The sequence below is a fragment of the Conger conger genome, chromosome 14 (assembly GCF_963514075.1).
Source record: "Conger conger chromosome 14, fConCon1.1, whole genome shotgun sequence".
Classification (NCBI taxonomy): Eukaryota; Metazoa; Chordata; class Actinopteri; order Anguilliformes; family Congridae; genus Conger; species Conger conger.
The window spans coordinates 21,752,100-21,772,551 of record NC_083773.1 but is presented as its reverse complement, the minus strand read 5'-3'; the positions used below and the strand labels follow the sequence as shown (position 1 = coordinate 21,772,551).

Sequence of the window (20,452 nt, the reverse complement as noted above, 5' to 3'; positions counted from 1 at the left end):
CTTTCACAATTAAAAGGGTGTGTTTTTGGGGTGTTTTCATTGAGCTGAACCTTAAACATGTATCATATAGTACATATTAATCAGACCATTTAAACAACAGCAAAAGGTTTGAGTAAAAGACAGCACCTCAGAGTCTGACACCTCTGCAGTATGGGGTATACGAGCAGACAATAACGGCATGAGGTTTGAAGCCAAAGGGATGAATCTGGGCTAAAATGGTGAGCTGGTGTTGTGCATACGTGGAGGTTTGGGGTCCTCCTCTTACTTTGTGCATGTAACAGACGTCCAACAATAATTCTTCCAGCAAAAGTCATCTGAATGCACATTTGCTGCTTTTCATTTACTGTTGATTAAACTAAACACTAGTAATTGACACCGCAGCCTGTAGATGAGAGGCTAAAATGTGTGAGGGAGAATTTAGGAATTACAGAATTACAGCACACACAGAGAGGAATGCCAAACAGATCTTCATGCAAACTTGAGCCAGGCTGGGCCCAGTATTGCTCATGCACAGCCTGCAATCTGAAACCAGTATGTAGAAACTACTGCTAAAGACCCACATATGTTTTAATGTACCAAACTGGCACTCTCCAATACAATTTTCATTGCAAATCTGAATTGGAATACCAACAGTGATTAACACACCGCTAAAATGGGAAGCATCACTTTTTCTTAATTATGGATCAAATCTGAATTTATTATGTGGATTTTTGCTGTGCATGAGAACCACAACCCCTTGGAACCCATGCTGAGTTCCACACTCGTTGAGATGGAGCAGCTGAAGTGAGAGGTGATTGCTGCATGCAGGAGAGAGGGGAGGGGCTCTATGAGGAGGGGGTTGTGAGGACTTACGTGCTCTGTGTCCTTCAAACATTTCATAGGCTGTGTAAAACATCTGAGTCTGTGAGGCTTCTGTGGATGAGGGACAGGCAGAGGCGGACAGGTGAGACTCAACAGAACACTCCACCAAGGCCCAATCAAAAGCACTTCTGCACTTAAGTGCGTTTTCATTAGTTCACATCAGCCGGTGAATGACAAAGCATAGGTCATGGGCTGGTACCGGTATCTTGCGTTGCAGATAACAGGGAGGTCCATTTTAACCCCAGACTGTACTGTACCAGTGCAAAAGACCCTGATTTGCAAAATGGGCTTGAGTTTCTATTGAGACCAATATTGTAATTGCTTGCTCTCTTAATAAAGTATACACTTACTTAAAGGGCACCACAAATGCGGGATGGGGGGAACCCCACGTATCACTGTAAGTTGAGGGTGGTGGGGGCGATTCGGTCACAAACCTGGCACGTAGAGGATGGCCGTGCTCTCGTCCATGGCAAACATGTTGGAGGCGGTGCACACGTACATGCCGGCGTCCTCCGTCTGGATGTCCTGGATGGTGAGAATGCCGTTGAAGTCCATGGCCCGCGTGGGCAGCTTGCCGTTGTTGCGACGGGTCCAGACCAGGGTGTATGCTGGTGACTGGAGGGAAACCAACATGGATGTTACACACGAACAGATTGTCCTACGTGATTGACTTTTATTGTGAGTTAGCCAGTCTGACTTGAACTGTGACTGTTAGCCAGTGAGATTAGCACTGTGGCTGTTAGCCAGTGCCGTTAGCACTGTGACTGTTAACCATTGTGATTAGCACTGTGATTGTTATCCAGTGTAACTTTTACTATGACTGTGGCCATACAGATGAGTTAGTGGCATTTGCAGAGTGAACATTACCGTGCTCTTGGCTGTACAAATGAGTGATTGGCATTTGCAGAGTTGACATTACCGTGCTCTTGGCTGTACAGATGAAGCTCACTGTTGAACCAAGATTCACACTCTGGGCTTTGGGTTCCTCAATCAGCACTTCAATTGGTTTGGATATACCAGCTGGAAAAAACAGGAAAAGTCTCAATTAAATTTCACATTTATTGTGGAATTCCACGCCGCTTATTTGTAATTTTCAATTAAAGATGTATATGGACCTGTTGCATCAGAACAATTTGACCAATTATGCCAGATGTTCCTTAGTTTAATGCTTATTTGAAATTGAAACAAAACTTACTGGTGACCACAATCTGGGCCCGGCTCCTGTTAGTGCCGTGCTGGTCCCGACAGGTGCAGATATAAACACCTGCATCGCTGGGCTGGACACTGGAGAAATACAACTCCTCACCTGAAGGACAGGTAAATGCAGTTAGAACTATTTGGCAAGGAAATAGGCATAGACAATGCTTTGGATACTGGACTCATTGCAAGGGGGTCGCAGGTTTGAAAAGAAATTCAGCCTTGGACACCTCCTAATAAATAAACAAATGTAATGTGCTGCAGGGCATGTACATGTCTAATCCCCCCACACAATTATTTGCTGACCGGCATAGTGGCTGCAAGGCTGATTGATGTTGAGTCATGGCACAACCACTTTGTATAGAGACTTTGTGTAGAGCAGTGTTTTGTACTCAAATTACCAATGTCAGAAAAACTTTCATTTCTACTACAACATAATATTAACCTCCATGACCGAAGTTGACTGGAGGTCAAAACGGCATCAAAATGTTTGCTGGGATGATCCTCGCTGCACTGCGTAGTGGAGCTGCTTACTTTGCTGGGAGCTTCGTGTCTCAGCGTTGCTGGGCAGCGGGCGGCCATCTTCCCGGGTCCAGTAGTAGTAGTGGGGTGGAGAGGAGGTCACCTGACAGCGGAGGGTGACAGGGCTGCCCTGGGACACCAGCACCCTCTCTGGGTACACCCTCACCTGCAGGGACGCAGCGTCTGCAACGGGACGGGTACAGGGCAGGCGGGCCACCGAAAGTTAAACACACGTCTGCAACAGGACAGGCCTCCAGGAACAGCACACATACTGGTGTAACATTACATAACACACATACATATGAAGCATTTCAACTTTAAAGAACAACCAATCATGTGGGTTCGTTACACTAAACAAGAACTTGGATGATTATTGTTGAGCCACTGCCAGTGACCAATGTTGACAACTCTTTTTGGTGGTTAGGTTGCTGACAAACCAATCTAATATTAAAAAAAACAATTCCAAAATCGTGGCAAGTTGTTTTTCTGGGGTTGCTCTGCGCCATCCTCATCTCTCTTTACAGTACTTACTGCTGCCGTAGGGGCGGCACTTGACCCTCTCCTGGGGGTTTCCCACGAACCCGGGAGCACAGCTGTGGGAGGAGAGAGAGAGAGAGAGAGAGGCCTATCAGTGTGGAGAGGACAGCTGATCAGAAGCAGGGCTGGAGAGGACAGAAGAGTGCAATGGAGGGGTGATCAGAGACAGAGGAGTGAGATTGAGGGGCTCAGAGACTCGAGGTGATCGGCTGATCAGGGCTGCAGGTCTTACCGCTCACAGTACTGTCCCACGTATCCAGGCAAGCAGGCGGTGCACTGATAGCCTCCAGAACTCAGTGCCTCACAGCTGGGGGAGAACCTGGCACAGGCAGACAGGGCATGTGTACGATCAACAGGGCAGCAGTACTGCATACCGTATATAGAGAGGCTCAAGTGTATGTGCATCTGTGTGTTTTAGTGTGTCTGTGAAATGTGAATGTTTCTGTGTGTGTGTGTGTGTGGGTGTGTATGTGTGTGTAACTATGTGTGCATGCATGCGGATGCCTGCAGGCTGGACTCACTGGTTGTCAGGGTCAGTGTATGGACAGGCGCAGGGCTGGCAGTCCTCAGGTGTTCCAGTGGTGGCATCGCCATAGAAACCTGGGGCACACTGTTCACACAGCTCACCCACGGCGTTATGGAGACAGCTCTGTTGTAAACACACAACAGGTTTGTTAACTCCAATATCATCTCATTCCTGCAGCATAGTACCATTATTTTGTTATATGGGGGTGTCCTGAATTAAGTTATAACCAGACCTGTGACATTTTACTCCACATTCATTTTATGGCAAACCCACTAAAAATTTAAAATGTCCCCGGTGTGTGGGGCCATGATGTGGAGGGTGGGCCTCGTACCGTGCAGATGCCCGTTTCTGGGTGGCAGGAGTCTGAGTGCCCATTGCACTCACAGACCTCACAGTGACCCAGGTACAGGCCGGTTCCTGTGCGCGTGTACCCAACAGCACAGTCCTGAAGGGGAGGGCAAGGGGTCAGAGGTCAAAGAGCAGGCAACATAGTCTGCATTCAATACCAGAACATACATGCACCGCACCAGAATAGCAGCCCTGGAGAACAGATGCTTTTACCTGCATTGTCTCCCGGGAGTTTGACAACATGTGTTCAGACTATGTTCTATCACCATTAAGTTCACTATTACTACCACTACTGTGACCACTACTACTACTATTATGACTACTAGTACTACTACTATGGCTAATACTACTATAACTGCATCAACTACCACTACTACTAATACTAATACTAATTCTACTGCTTCTGCTACTGCTAATACTACTTGTGCTGCTGCTACTATTTGAGGGCGGCTGTGGTGAAAGTTGGTCTCACCTGGCAGGACAGGCCCTGGTACCCATGGGGGCACAGGCACTGCTCCACCTCCAGGGCTGGGGCTCCGCCAGTGTCAGTGGGCCGGGCCACCTCCATGCTCACGCCGGAGATGCTGGCCGACAGCATGCTGGTGTAGTGGGAGGCCCGGATCAGGACCTCCTCCAGGTCAGACAGCACCATCATCAGGTGCTCCCGCGTGGCGGGCATGCCATCCAGGCGCCGCCAGTACTCCTACACGGCAGGAGGAGAGACGAACGTCATCCCTGTCACTGGTCTGCCTTCCGACTTGGGCCTGATTTATCAAGACCTTTAACATGGGCATAACCATTTCGCACACACTAAGCCAAGAACATGACGAGATTGGTCACTGTGTTTGTTTTGCACCAATCATTGGTTGTGTTATTAGTTTTGTGGGGGCTGAAAGGTTTTGCACTTGCTAAAGTAAATCAGGCCCTTCATGAGTAAAATGACAAATTATGTAAAAGGCATCATAGAATGAAAGAGAAGCAACAACAGAAGCAATGAAGTCCTAGCACCAAAATACAACCTTTAAAAGACACAACACAATTTAATGAGTTTCAAACTGAGAAATGCAGAAATACGGCAGGCTCACCTCTCTGAAGATGATCTCAAACTCGCGGGACTGTCGTACCCCCGGTGTCCTTGGCCAAGGCAGGCGAGCCACCAGCGTGATGTCATTGCCCTGAAGCACAAAACATAACTCCTCATTTGAAAAGCCTTAAAAATAGACATTTGTGTCACACAATGAAACATTTTATACTAATTTCTTGTTGGAATCTGTAATCATCTTTCCCATTACTGCAAAGAAGCTGTCAGACACTAATGTGACATTAAGACGATTGGCAGTAGTGCAGTATAATGGCCAGGGAGTGGTTATGGTTGGCCGTGTAGCTCAATGGTTTGGGGTTCAATTCCTGACTGGGGTATTGACTTTGTACGCCTAAACATGGTGCTTAAACTGAACTACATTAGCAAAATATCAGTGCTCACAATTATCTGAATGTCAGTGTCATCGATGTGTGTTCCTCTGGAACTCATTACGTAGCTGAGGGTGTACCTCAGACGGCCGCCATAGGAGCCCACCTACCATGGAGAAAAGAAGAAAAACAGCCTGAATTACAGTGTCACTTTCACCCACTGAAGACCCTATATCGCTCTACTCATTTTACTGAACATATTCCTTTTGGGTAACATTATACCAATACGTAATTTAATGCTTCGTAATGCATCATAACTATCGTCAGGAGAATACATGCATTCCATGAATTACCAGCTTATACAAATTAGCTTAGTCCAGACATGTGACACATAATGTTCTATCACTATGGTCAAATTGTTATAACATGTTTCATAACCATATGGAGTTAAGTAGCCAAAATAATGATGTGGGCTTAGCAACAAGGGCAATGACCATGCAGATAAAGACGCTAAGGCGCATTTTCTGGGTCACGGGGGGTCGCGGAGCGCAGGTTGCGGAGCTGCCCGGTCACGAGCGGGGCGGTTAAAGCGCTGCTCTTCCACTCCGCCGCTCTGGCGAGGTCTCAGCGGCGGGAATGGAATGTGAGATTCCAGAGCGCAAACGCAGTCGTGTCTCCTTGGCTACCTCCGCTCGTCGTGTTGGTGCTCGCCCCGCGCTCAAAGGTGAGGGAGGGCCAGAAGGAGAGAAGAGAAGCTGCCACGCCCATAGCCCGATCCGCTGCCCCCGAAGAAACGTGGCAACGCCCGCAGGATTGAGTTACCGCGGTATAAAGGAAAGCTGAACACTGCGGGGTTACGCCAAAGGTTACCTTATCCCCTTTAAACAAGGAAGGGAGCTGCCAGTAGAGGATCTCCTCAGGATGCAAGCTGAACCCTTTGTAGACCAAAGAGTACTGCTGTGGTAGAGGAGGAGGGGAGGGGGAGAGAGGAAGAGAGAGAGAGTTGGGGAGGGAGAGAGAGAGAGAGAAGGAGAGAGAGAGTGGGGGAGAGAGGAAGAGAGAGAGTGGGGGAAGGGGAGAGACAGTGTGGAGAGAAAGAGAGGAAAGGAGGGAAAGAGGAAAGAGACAGACATGGAGAGAAGAAAAAACACAGAAACAGGCAGATAGTCTGGTAGCATAAAAGCAAAGAGTCTCATAACGGAAAGGGTTCCTGTTGAGTGAGTGAAGTCAGTGAAGCCACAGATGAACAGCTTACAGAGTCTAGCACAGCGTTTTCACTATTTATGCATGTTCCTTTGCGTTAATAACCCCTGAAATTATGTAATAACATCATTATACCTGGTCAAAGAAATTGACAAAAAAATAGAAAAACATACATTTGCAACTCAAACATGCTCTCCATTCTGTGAATGCTCTTGGGAGCCTGGGGGAGGTCATAAAGATCAGTGGTTCCACAGCCTGCCCCTGGAGATCTGTCATCCTTGTAGGGTTTCATTTCAACCCTAAATTGGTATACTTGATTCTACTAAGAAGCAGCTGAATAAGATCTCTAATTTGTTAGGGTTCGAGTGAGAACCTACAGGATGGTAGACCTCCAGTAACAGGGTTGGATCATACAGCTCATATACACTCAGTGAGCAATTTATTAGGTATTTATTACTTATTAAGTGTTTAGCTGCGGTAGCCTATCCACTAAGAGGTTTAACATTAAAATCATGTTTCTGCCCGCAGAACTGTTGCTCACTGAATGTTTTTGGTTTTTCGCACCATTCTCTGTAAACTCTTGACTGTTGTACATGAAGATCCCAGGAATTTCTGAGATACTCAAACCACCCTGTCTGGCACCAACAAATCATTCCATGGTCAAAGTCACTTAGATCACATTTCTTCCCCATTCTGATATTTAGTCAGAAAAACAGCTGAACCTCTTGACCCCCGCATGCCTTTATGCATTTAGTTGCTGCCGCATGATTGTCTGCATTAACAAGCTGGTGTACAGGTCTACTTAATAAAGTCTGAGTGTAGATGATGTAGATCATGCGGGTCATGACGTACAGTACCTGGGAGTTCGGAGGTGTGCGGGAGGAGCCAGGGACTGCTGAGCTGGGCCCAGAGATGGTGTTGGGGGAGGGGGAGTGAGGGGACGGCCGACGCAGACACGGGGGAGACGGGGGGCCACGGTCGGGAGAGCGGGACGAAGACGAGGAGGAGGGTTCAGCAGGGGGGTGGATGTGTGAGGAAGAGTGGTGAGAGGGGGATGAAAAGGAAGATGAGGAGGAGGATGAGGAAGAAGGAGACGAGAGGGACGGGGCAGGAACACGCCGTCCTGAAGGAGACGGAGGGCCATGGCGGTGAGAGTGGGATGAAGAGTATGAGGAAGATGAAGGAGGACGGGGCGGGGCAGGGGCTCGCTGAGGTAAAGAGGGGCAGGGCCGGCCTGAGGGGGCGGAGGGGGAGGCCCAGGTAGGCTTTTTGGGGCTTTTGGACGTAAGATCCCAGGTGTCATCCTCCAGCTGCTCCTCAGAGACAGACTGAGAAGAGGAGGACAGAGTCACATTGGGGATAGCCAATCATTGTGAGCTTCAGAGAAGCCAATCAGAGAGCTTCACAGAAGCAGAGGGGTGGGACCAACGAAGGCATGCAAAACCTGCCCTAAAAGTCTGCCAGTCTAGACTCATGCAACACAGTGCCTCTCCTGAGCAAGCCAGGGGGCTATGAAGCATTACAGACATCTATTACAAACTGGGCTTGACTGTCAGTTCAGAAACTGGCTTCAACTGTCCTCGGGCAAACCATGAAACCAAAATACCTACTCTATGAAGCAGAATTAGATTAAACTATGCTTTAGTAAATGGAAGGATAAGAACTCAGAGGCCATTCTCATCAAAAATGTTTGCTGCCATACACCTTCCCTAGGCTTAAACTAATAATGCTCACATATACTGTACCACAATTATACGATCAGGAGGGAGAACAAACCACAAATTCATTGAGACCCTTTCATTGCTAACCTGATCGGAAAATGGCTGATGTGGCTTCAGTTTTTGTTTTAGCCCAGTACTATGACACCTGACTAAACTAATGATCTATTCATGGCCTTCATTCAAGACCTAAATAAGTAGAATCAGCTGTCTTAAAACAATAACCAGTACTTACTTCGGCCCTTTTCCCATAAGCTTGGACACCTGTGTTCTAGAGTATCTAGGACAGCACTAGAGAGGATCTAGGGCAGCATGTAGTGTAGTGGTTAAGGTACATGACTGGGACCCGCAAGGTCGTTGGTTTGAATCCCAGTGTAGCCACAATAAGATCCCCACAGCCATTGGGCTCTTCAGCAAGGCCCTTATCCCTGCATTGCCCCAGGGGAGGATTATCTCCTGCTTAGTCTAATCAACTGTATGTTGCTCTGGATAAGAGCGCCTGCCAAATGCCATTAATGTAATGTAATGTAATGTAATGTAAAGGTCTCTCAAGCCTGGTCCAGAACATGCAGTATTTCACTTATCAGCCATTTAAGAACATTATTTTCAGATAAGAGGAAATATTTAATCGTCACACACCAATTATACTGGCTTGAGGTCATATAACAGGATTTGATATGTTAGTTAAAGCTTTATTGTGTCATTAAACTGTGCTGTCTCATTCCACACAATTGCATTATGAGTGACAATCCATGCCATATCACAGCACCCTCTGGACCTTTGTAAAGACAAACCGAGACAGTATGTGGAACACACAAGTACCTTCTGGACTTGTCTAGGCCTATGGGCACCCTTCCCCACAGAATCCCAAAACTTCCAAAAGGTCACATTCTTCCTCAGCTGCTCCTCAGTCCATGGGAGGTTTTTCTAGTCACGTGAAGAGGTTACCCGGCCGACCAAATGTTAATCATCTCAAACGTAAAGAGTGACGTCTCCACCGCAAAACCGACCATACTATGGCTTATTTTGTGTCCCTTATTAGCAAATAATTAATCAGCGTACATGCATACTGCAGAATACGGGAGTCATTTATGATGACTTGTTCTCCAAGACATAAGTGCCAGTATGAATAATGTTTAACTGACAAAGGGTTGGATCTCCAGTATTAGGAGATGATCTACTGTTCTGTTTAATGTATAATATGCAAAGAAGGTGTTGCATTTGTTATAAAAAGTAGTGTAATTAGGTTCAGGCACATATTCCAAATCATACCAGAGTAAAAATTCACCTAATACAAATAATTTTCTTAAAAACAAACAAATCTCTGATGTACAGTATACTGTAGGGTCAGTACCACCCCAAGCACACGGTTAAGGCGAGCCTGCATGTGTGATTTACCTTGTGTTCTCGCCTCATACGGGTAAAGAAGGCCTCCCTCTAAAAGTGAATATGAGACAAACTGTGGAAACACACCTGATACAGAGTCCTTCTTAAGGCATACATGGCCCCTACATAAGAGCTATACAAGTCCTTCTTAAGCACGACATAGCACATTCATAAGCGCTCACTTGGCATGAATATGCTATGTTGAGCTCATGTCAGTTCACTTGGTATGTCACAGGAATGTCGCTTGCTGTTGCTGCTGCAGAGTACTCAGAGTAAACCCTTTTTTTTATGAGACAGAAAGGACAGTGTGAGATCACAGAGGCAGGAAACAGGGGACCAGAAAGGGGGAAAGGGGCTCTGGAGGGTGAAAGGAACACACTTCATGAGCACTGAGGTGCAGATCATTCGGAAAAGGGCCACACACTGTATCTGCCAGGCGTGTCTATCTGAAAAGGAAGGTGAGCGTTTGGGTCAGGGCCGGTTCCGGCTGGCCACTCTACCTTGTCCCCCTGGTAGTCCACGGGGAGCTGCCAGTAGTAGGGGTCTGGCTGCAGGCTCCTGAAATGGCTGAAGGAGAGCTGGGTGCCGTCGGTGGCCACCTCCACCGTGAAGCCTGTGGCCACGCGGTCGGTGTGCTGGCGGTTCACCAGCACGAAGCCCTGGAAGTCTCCCGGGGAGAAGCTGGAGGACACCTGAGGGGCAGGGAACGCAGCTCAAAACAAGGGGCACCAACCCCTTGTGTTTGGAGGGGAAAAGTGGAGGTACATTTTTGTTCTTCAAGGATCAAATTAGCCTGAGAGTACAGGAATGTTCTTTCTGGGTACAAATGAGTACGTTTTCCAACAAAAAGGATACAAATTAATTATATATTGCTGGCTAGCGGTACAATATGTACCTATAGGGTGCATGTGTACCTTGTAACACTGTAACACTGGGGAACACAGAACAAGGGGGACCATCCTGACGTGTTTTGAGGGGAGGTGTGTTTTTGTTGCACGCTAGATTGCAGATGCCTGCATAAACAATTCAGTGACAGTTTTTAACCAGCAAAGGAAGATGTAAATATGCCAAGCTGGCTGTTAGTGCTTTATAGTTGGAGCCTAGAATATTTACATAAACACATAACCGTACTTTTCTTTACAAGTGAACTGGATAGAAGGTAGCTGCCTCAAGGAGCATAACTGAAGGCTACACAACCAGCCTTAAATCATTTGTCGTATCCTCAATAGACTTGTGGTATTTATACTTTTATTCTTTTAATGTCTTGTATGTAGGCCATCTATTCTGGGAATAATAATGAAAAGTAGCATCTTGGGTAATGTAGGCACAATGCACTGTATGAATGACATGGGTGTTTTTAACCCTTTCAGGTGTGAGCTCATAAAAATGTGATTTGAATATTCTTAACGGAACTGATGTAACCAGTGACTTGCTTTCCAAAAAGCCGGTATTTGTAAAGGGTTAAATACATACAAAAGCCTTCCTTCTGCTCAGACTCACCGTATGTCTGTAGTAGGGGGAGCTGAGACACTGCTGACTGACGCCCATGCAGAAGCAGGGCAGGCAGCCATCTTTGTGGTTGAAGCTCAGGTGGAAAAAGCCCGGTTTGCACACAGAGCATGAGGGCCCCTGCGTGTGTGCCTGCAAAAGAGCAGAACCCGTCTTACCAACTGCCAAAAACAAAACACCCAAACAAAACACAACTGTGTCAGTCAGCAAACAGAAAACAAGAAGACGTAGAACAATATCTGCATTCATTAAGAGAAGGACCATGTGTGCATAAGAGACGACAAGAAAAGTTTATTCACAGCTGCCTTTGGGATGAACAGTAGACCTCAAAGTTTTCACAGATAATGGAGAGTACACATCTCTCATACAGTTTGAGGTCTGTGTACACCAGTACTCCCAGGGGTGGTGTCACGGACCTTGTTTAGGACACTGTTACACTATTATAAGATGATGAAATTGATCCATAGGTAGTGGGGGGTACCATTCATTCAAAGTTAACACGCAATTAATGTTACTTAAATTACAGTGCATCTGCATTCTCAAATTAAAGGTTGTTTCTTCTACATAGTAATAATATATTCCAACAGCACAAACAGTAGAACCTTTTACTGTGGTTGCATGAAGCTTTTGCTTAAAGTGAATGGCTTTTGGAAAATAATTCAGTTAAAAAAGGTCTCTCTGGTTATAGACATTATAGGTGTATGTTATGGGATCACTCTGGATAAGAATTAGATGAAGAACCTCATTGTCCTACAGTATAACAGTATAGTGGCTCGCAAAATAGTAACAAAACCTTTACAAGTAACAAAATAGTTTGTTACCTCAGAGTTTCACGTCATGATACTTTTAAATATATATATTTTTAGAACTCAATATAGATGCCCAATTATCATTAATTCATACTAATCTTGAGACAATTTATTATGAACACAACCAGATCTATATTTTAATAGGAAAGAAATTCCATACATACTATATAGAATTAAATGTAAATTAAAAGTAAAATAAAATAAAAACAAAAGAATACCAAAGTGCATGGCATGACTCTGTGCTCACACCTGTATCTGTGCATTAGATTAGCATCAGTAGGTAAGTGTTCATGTCTGTTTACCTTGCAGAGACAGAGTCCGTTTTCATCACAGCCATCACTTCCATTACGATCACAGCTTTCACAGTGTCCTGCAGCCAAAGGGCAACCAGATTAGATCCAGGGGGATTTGAGGGTCAGGTCAGAGAGGCCTGCCCTCCATATTGACTATATCCATTTGATAGTGCATCTGCACTTCATCATGCAATCTTCACTTACACAATATTTAGTGAAATAAGTCATCTTAAGGACCTTGCTCAGTGTCCCTACAGCGCTACTCAACTCCGCGTCCTGCGGGCCGCAGTGTCAGCAGGCGTTCACTTCAACCGGGTGCTACACACCTGATTTGAATTAGCTTTCAATAATCCACATTAAGCAAATCCATATTAAGTAATCCACATTAAGCAACCATGAACAATCCCCAGCCCACCAACCCATGCATGATGAAGATAATTCAGCCAAGTGAGACCATCTCTTCTCTGGGTTGAAACAGGCGAAGATAATAAAACCACAGAGGGGTTAATAACCCTCACTCGAGACCATTCAAATGTGTGATAATAACGTGACATTAACAGAACATTATTTTCTATATTATCTTAGAGAGTGACATTTTTTAAAGATGACTCAAGAACAACAATGCCAGATCAAGGTGAAGGTGAGGGGATGGCTGTTCTTTTTCTACCTCTGATACCGTGTCTGCGACTGACAGAAAAACTGAGCTGTGTTTGGAAGGTGGAGCACGCCAGTCCACAGGGGCCTGTCTCCACAGAGTTACACAAACGCAGGCAGAGATGGAAATGGTGTGGAAACGGTACCGTTGGCAAAAGTGCAGGACAGACCCAGCAGTGGATTCCCTGTGTATCCTGCTGAACATCTGGAATGAAAACAAAACAAAAAAAACATGATTCAACTTGTACACCTCTTATATTCCTGATCAATTCAGTGCTGTGAATACTGAAGTTATGTAAGCTTGTTTCACACATTCACAAAATTCAGTAATTCAGTGAATGAATTATGCTTAAATACATCACTCAGATTCAGACTGTACTGTACACCTAACTTGGATAGCATCCGTACCCATTAGCAATATAGCAGTGTTACTCATCCTGCCTGGATATGCTGTACTTCAGCACACAGACAGCACTTTCCCCTGAAGGCCGAACAGCAGCAGAGAACATGCAGTAGAATTTTATTTGCACATCATCTACGTACAGGCTGTTTTTAAGTGATACCTGTATCTGTTTCTTTACAACCTACACTTAAAATTTACCTTGTAAATAACTGTTTTGTCATACACGTCCAAGACGTTTTTTTTAAACCTTTTTAATCAGCGGAGTACCGACAAGATTTGTCACAGGATCTCACAAATCCAAACACAAATAAAACTTAATCTGCCCTCCACCATCAGCTTTTCATCTTCATCTGCACGGTGAAACCACAATTAAATCACAAGCCTCTTCCAAGGCGAAGACACGAGGATGTAGCCACATGTCTGGAAATGGCTGACATCCCTTTGGTTCCCTAAGCTGACTTATACCACATGTGCTTTGATCATCAAATGCAGAAAAAACCGAGTCAACACAAGACCTTGTGCTTCAGGCAAAGAAGGAGGGCGAGGACAGAGATCAGACCAAGCTTCTTTTTTTTTTTTTTTTTTTGGAAGCCCCAAGAAGCCAACACCCTTGAAAAGAAAATTAGACGAATCATAAGAATCCCAATTATTCCCATATAATCACAAGAATCCCAATGATTCCCATGTAATCACAAGAATCCCAATTATTCCCATGTAGTCACAGATAATATTTATCTCAAACTAAAAAACAATACAAGATAGAAAACTTCCCTGTAAAAGGGAGATGAGAGTCACATAAGACAGGCAGGTGAAAAAGGGCAGATATGGCAACCGGCCAAGTATTTTCAGCCAGTTGAATAGAAGTTGAATGGCACCACTTAATATGTGTTTATTAGTTTACGGCACAGAAAAACTCCCTTTAAGGAAGAAAATTAAGACATTCCCTTTCAACAGTTGTGCAAGGAATCTGGACAGAAGACAAGAAGCTGAACAAACAGAAAGGTCCATTTCAGAGGCCCAGTAGTCAGAAACTCTTCCCATGATTCAAGGACAGTGAAACAAAATTGAGGAACACAGGAACTGCAAGACTCAAGCAAGAGTCTGGTCCCCAGAGCTTCACCAAGCCAAGGCCACACTGGACTGTAACCACTGCATAGGTGTTCACAGGGAGGGGGGTCTTACCTCTTCCAGTGGTATTTCATCTGCTGTCCAAGCTGAAAACTCAACAAAAACTTGGATGGAACTCAAAACGTAATGCCGTCACTTGCCATTTTTGCCCCAGGAGTGGTGACTCACGCAAAAGCTTCCATAATATTAAGCATCTCCACTCTTTACTTTTACGTTACGCAGCTTTAGGATCTGTCTCAAGGGACAACAGATCAGGACGATGCATTCATATTCTGTCCTAATTTATGTGTATTTTAATAAGCAATCACTTTCCTGTATTTATTATTCCACCCGTATAGAAACATGCACACTCCTCAAAGCCAGATGAATCATTTTTATTAAAAAAGATACAATTTATGGTCCTCCAGCACAACATACAAAATATATAATATGCATTAATTTAAGCAACTTTGAACTGAATTTACATAGCACCAGGAAGACAGTCCGGACTGCCTTGCTTGCAAAGACATATTCATATTTAACACAGGTCTGTGGTGGTCATAGAGCAGACCAGAACAGGTAAAGAATGAGTGGACACACACGTTTGCATGTAATCGTACAGTATGTCACTCAACATGTATGGATTCTCCAGACTGGTGATCGATCCAATTACAGTCATCGGTTTCATTTCAACTTTGGTGGAAACCACCTAGTCTCACGTATACAAATATCAAGCCTCACAAGCATACTAGCTAATCTAGGGAACAATTCATATGAATATTTTGGGGATGACATGTCTCCCCCCAATATCAATGCTAATGAAACAAGTAAATAAGTTTGAGATGCCCAATCTGTAAACTACATTTTAGGAATCCCTGAAAAGATTGAACACATAAATTATAATCTCAAACATCAGCCAGGTTCTAGTCTTGGTCATAATCTTTCAGAAAACAGCACTTACAACTTTAAATTCTGAGGTAGTCCAACCAACATATAAAACATTTTTTGCACGTTTCAAGAGAATGCCTCAATGCTGTAAACAACGTCATATCATAGCTGAAACAACATGACTGGTTACTTATAATGGATGAATTCCTTGGGCACCTCACAACACTGCAGACATACATTAATTACTTTATGTTCTTTAAAACTCTGTCGCTAGAAAATGTACACTAATTGGTACAAAGATATAAAATGTTCTTGTAATTTAATGGTGGTTGAGAGATTGGATGAATAAATTACTTCACTTCAAGTTGTCTGTCTGTTTTTGGTTTCGGACAAGCGCTAAGAGCGTAAAGTATTTACAGTTGTATTCTATCTTCAAAGATGATCTACAATAACTACAGGTTTATGATCCAAAAACAATGGACTGAAATGCGAATTTCCTTAATAATGCATGGGAACACCCAGGTTCAAACAAACAATAAGTTCACATCTGAATACAAATTCAGCCCAGAACAATCCTTTAGCATTCCTGATGGTAAAGGTGACGAGGATATATACATTAAAAACACACAGATGAAAAACAATGCATTTATTTTGACGCTTGCGTTGAGTGGAGCTGGTCTTTTGTCATCCATGAGCACACCGAGAAGACAAGCTTGGGTTTAATGAGTCATTTAAACTATTAATGAGTCCCTTAAACTGATTCGTTTCTTAGACCGGTCAATAATCAGGGATGATTTTAATTGGAATGGCTAGCTTTCCTAGAACAATGTGCATAGAGGAATCTGGTTTCTGTCTCTTTTTAGATCTGTGGTCTCCTTGTAGTAACTCGAGAAGGTTCTGTACCCTTGACTGGCGCCTCTTTTTCTTAGTAACAGGGCGTGTAGTGGTAGCAATTTTCAGTTTGGCTGAGGTAGTGGAAGTGGTGTACTTTTTAATGCTCGGTGCAGAAGTGTACATTTGTTTTGGAGGCTTTGTCACAAGTTGTGAATGGGTTTTGGCTTTATGGGATGGTGTGACCAGCTGAAAGGAGGTGGTAGGTGGCGCCTTGTCATTTTGCCTCACTCTTTTTCGATTCAAAAGAGGGGGTTTTGTAATGACAAGGGGGGTAGTGATCCGGGTTTTGTCCCGTTTTGACCCTGTATTGGGTTTTGCAGTGCTCTTCGCAACATTAGGAATCTTTCTTTTGCTTGGGGTCTTTTTAGCTGGCTTGGACCTGGAAGGTTTTGAATCGGATGGTTGAAGCGGAACTTTATGAGATGGAGGCACCAATTGATATGTAGTGGTAGCCATGGTGTTCCCAGTTTGCTTTGACTTGGCTCGATTGTACCTGCGGCTTGTCACGGGAATGGTCTGCTTTGGAGTGGCAACATGATTTTTTGAAACTTTTGAAGTCTTGGGAACTGTCTCTGGGACCTTTTCTCTGGTTTTGCTCTTACCTGTGCTTATAGTCCTTGTCTGCTTTTTCTTGGGCAGTTTTGCAGGAGCTGGGCGTTTTGTAACAGGTGTCATCACCTTTTGTTTTTTCACCTGTTTTTTCCTCGTTTTGACGGTCTGAGATTTTGTAGTCGACTTTGGGGCGGGTGGTGTGTTGGGCTTCTTAACGGGACGACGGGTAGGTGTTGGTGTGTTGGGCTTCTTAGCGGGACGCCGGGTAGGTGCTGGCCTTTGTGGGGGTGTTGGCATAATCCTGGAAGCCTTTCGCTTCCTGGGCACCACAGCTGCGGTGGTGGTGATCAGCGGGGCCTTTTTGGTGGCTCTCGTTGGTGCGAGGGCGGGGGCAGGGACAGTCGAGATGAGGGTTGGGATGTACTGCTCCTTGGTGGAGCGGGAGATGTGCTTGGAGCGCTTGAGCTTGTTTATCTCCTGCGCCAGGGCGGTGAACCCATCGATGAGGATCTCCAGCTTCCCCTCCAGCCGGTTCAGCCTGCCCTCCATGCTGGTGTAGTTCTTCTGGAGCTCCATGATCTTCTCGCCCTTGTCGGCAGTGGACAGCATCCTGGCCAGGCTCTCGAGCTGGGAGCTGAGCTGGTGCTGCTGCAGGCTCATCTCGTGGAGGCTCTCCTTCACGTCAAAGCTGTTGCTCTCCAGCATGCTCATTCGCCGGTTGAAGTTGTTCATGGACAACCTCAGCAGGAACTGGAAGCTGTGGTGCCGGGCCTCCGGGCTGGGCGTGTGGCGAGATGGGACTCGCGGGATGGTCCGGTTCAGACCGGTTAGGCCGGGTCGGATCAGGTTGACGTTGGTCACACGGGCTGTGGGGGTGGTGTGTCCACTGGTGGGCAGGAGACTGTGCATGGTCGTGGACAGCAGGTTACGGGATGGGACCTTCTCAACCCCAATGTCCACGGGGCCCACCGTGTTACTGGGGTAATCTTCGTCCTCTTCGAAGCTCCCTTCTCCGCTGCTGTCCATCACAACTTTCTTCTCCAGGCTGAAGTTGAACACAGCCGCGCTGCAGCCCACTGGGATCAGACCATCATGCTTTCCATTTGTCTCCACGTCTTGGCACTTGATCAAGGTTGTGTTTCTTCATTTTTTAAATATTTTGAGCCAGCAAGTCATGGCGAGGGACAGACCAAGGAAGCTCAAGTCAGCAAAATTTTCCGCAACACATTGCTGAATTAGAACAAATTTTCCCAGTCCATTCACCAGCCAGGAACCCAAACATCTTTCCACTCCCCGGGGGAGGCAAAGATACACAAGACAGGACTTGATTCCCAGAAAAAAGCACCACTGCATTTATGCCAGAAAACAACGTTTTCGCATCGCAGGCATAAATGCAAATCACGTATCCCAACAGCAGGTCAAAGGTCAAATTCTGAAGATGTATCATGTTTTCATGCAATAAAACTTTATCATAATGCACATTAATTTATGCATATAGCAAATATGAACATAGATAGACAATAATCTATCTAGTATTAATAGAAGCACCATTAGATAACTGTGATTCTATTGTGTGGAAAATACAAAGTAAATCTGTTTCTAAAAATGAATCTTAGCATAAAACAGAAGTCCTTAAAATTATTTTTACTTCAGAAAAAATATTTATTTCAATTACATATATTGTTTTGTAGCACACTAATCTTATATTGTCATTTTAATAGAATTTATAGAATTTAATAGAATTTTGTTACATAAGAACATGACTTGATTTGCACTGGACTAGCAAACCGCTGCCAGGAGAGAAAACGTTTCCCAAGAGCATAATGTTCAGCAAAGCTCCAAAACTCATGCAACACAGGCAAAGCAAATTCTGTAGCTGCATGACGTAGCAAAAATGACTAATTCTTCAGAGGACATGTATATTTACAGTAAGTCCACTGGTAATACCAAATTGATAAAAACAGCTCTACAGAAAAAATAAAGAGGTCAAAAGCTTGTGACCGCTCTATTATCTAATGTAAGACAACTATTTGCAGAATAAATCCTTAATATCATAGATAAATAATACAATTACAGAATACTATAGATGTTCACAGAATTCTCACTGGGTAAAAACAAAGTTTCAGAGGTTAATCTATGCAACAAAACAGACACTAGTTGCCAAATGTCTTTAAAATGTTTTATCAGAATTCCATTAACGCAATTTTACACAAAGGCAAGCTATTCACTTCACTTGTTGAATAACTTTTCCGTCAACTTCAACCATTCGCAGAACTGTTTTCTCACTCGCCAAAAACACTCTCTCCCTCCTTGGAAAAAACTCCTTAATGTGAAAAAACCTCTTTCATGTCAGTGAGATCTGCCCAGCCCGAAGCAACTGGATGCACCACAAAGCAGCTTTTGAATCAAGCGAATCAACAAGGTTATTTATGAGATCATTTTTACAGAGAAAAGCTTCCAGAGAGAAGAGAGCCCAACACAAAGATTTTGTGGAATGGGTGGCATTGATTGAGGTTTGCTTCTCCCATACCAGACTCCCGAGATCACCCAATCATGGCAAGTGACAGTGAGACAGTAACGCAGCACATACAGTAACGGACATGCTTTTAACCGCCATTTCACCCGCAGAGCGAAGAAGAACGATGAGGCTCACCTGCACCCCCACACACCCCTGAGAGCAAAGGGCGGACTGCAGCCTTACCTCTCACAGCGACGCCCGGTGAAGCCAGGGGGACAGCTGTCACAGGTGGGCTGGTTGTCTGAGTCCAGGTAACACTGCTTGGAGTACCTGTGGAACCAGGCTAGCATGGGTCAACCCTGTCTGTCTTTGTGAACGGAGCATTAACATAATTAACTTCATACAATTAACCCCTTCAGCCCAGGGGTGGAGCGTAACTACCGTAAAATTGAGCTGCCTGTAGCATAGTGGTTAAGGTAAATGACTGGGACACGCAAGGTCGGTGGTTCTAGCCACGATAAGATCGGCCCAGCCGTTGGGCACTTGATTAAGGCCCTTAACCCTGCATTGCTCCAGGGGAGGATTGCCTCCTGCTTAGTCTAATCAACTGTACGTCGCTCTGGATAAGAGCGTCTGCCAAATGCCAATAATGTAATGTAAGTGTTTATATACTTTTGTTTTGGGCCCTTATTAAAACACTGCTAAATTTTCTCAACTTTCTCAACCAAAGCCAAAACCCCTTTGGGATATGGGTGGAGCCACTTCATATTGGGCTTGGGACTGAAAGGGTTAAGTAGCTATAGTATAGATTATAGATTAAAGGGTTAAGTCCTGCTTTGCCAATGTCCACCTTCGGGGCAATACATCAGTTGCATAACTGGAATTCACAAATAAAGCCCAGTAATACTTGATCATAATAGTACCTTCACCAATTAAGACTGAACTGACACTGTAGAGAAAGTGCCATCCTGATTGTCAATGCTAAAATGTTTTGCCTAAAACATTTGGTCCTGGGATTAAGTGGAAAGGGTACACTCACTGGTCGTTGGGGGAGATGCCGGGGCAGGGGCAGGGTTGACAGGCCGACACCCCGTCAGTTTTGGGGTCACCGTAGAACCCGGGCATGCAGCGCTCACAGTTGGGACCCGCTGTGTTGTGAAGGCATTCCTGGGAAAAC

The 20,452-nt window shown here is 44.9% G+C and overlaps 1 protein-coding gene across 3 annotated transcripts in view; it reads right to left on the bottom strand.

Annotated features, from left to right (window-relative positions):
- Nucleotides 1-20,452, bottom strand: part of LOC133109952 (basement membrane-specific heparan sulfate proteoglycan core protein-like) — a 96,989-nt gene that overhangs the window by 22,117 nt on the left and 54,420 nt on the right. For all 3 annotated transcript variants that reach the window (XM_061219736.1, XM_061219738.1, XM_061219737.1), the window contains exons 28-45: nucleotides 20,315-20,442; nucleotides 19,519-19,605; nucleotides 13,120-13,178; nucleotides 12,329-12,396; nucleotides 11,209-11,349; nucleotides 10,209-10,400; nucleotides 5,475-5,567; nucleotides 5,077-5,166; nucleotides 4,464-4,694; nucleotides 3,975-4,088; nucleotides 3,639-3,766; nucleotides 3,350-3,436; nucleotides 3,112-3,173; nucleotides 2,593-2,763; nucleotides 2,057-2,167; nucleotides 1,781-1,881; nucleotides 1,296-1,476; nucleotides 853-912 (exon numbers count right to left, since the gene is read on the bottom strand). In XM_061219736.1, the coding sequence (XP_061075720.1) occupies nucleotides 853-912; nucleotides 1,296-1,476; nucleotides 1,781-1,881; nucleotides 2,057-2,167; nucleotides 2,593-2,763; nucleotides 3,112-3,173; nucleotides 3,350-3,436; nucleotides 3,639-3,766; nucleotides 3,975-4,088; nucleotides 4,464-4,694; nucleotides 5,077-5,166; nucleotides 5,475-5,567; nucleotides 10,209-10,400; nucleotides 11,209-11,349; nucleotides 12,329-12,396; nucleotides 13,120-13,178; nucleotides 19,519-19,605; nucleotides 20,315-20,442 (2,104 nt within the window). The remainder of the gene's footprint in view (nucleotides 1-852; nucleotides 913-1,295; nucleotides 1,477-1,780; nucleotides 1,882-2,056; nucleotides 2,168-2,592; nucleotides 2,764-3,111; nucleotides 3,174-3,349; nucleotides 3,437-3,638; nucleotides 3,767-3,974; nucleotides 4,089-4,463; nucleotides 4,695-5,076; nucleotides 5,167-5,474; nucleotides 5,568-10,208; nucleotides 10,401-11,208; nucleotides 11,350-12,328; nucleotides 12,397-13,119; nucleotides 13,179-19,518; nucleotides 19,606-20,314; nucleotides 20,443-20,452) is intronic.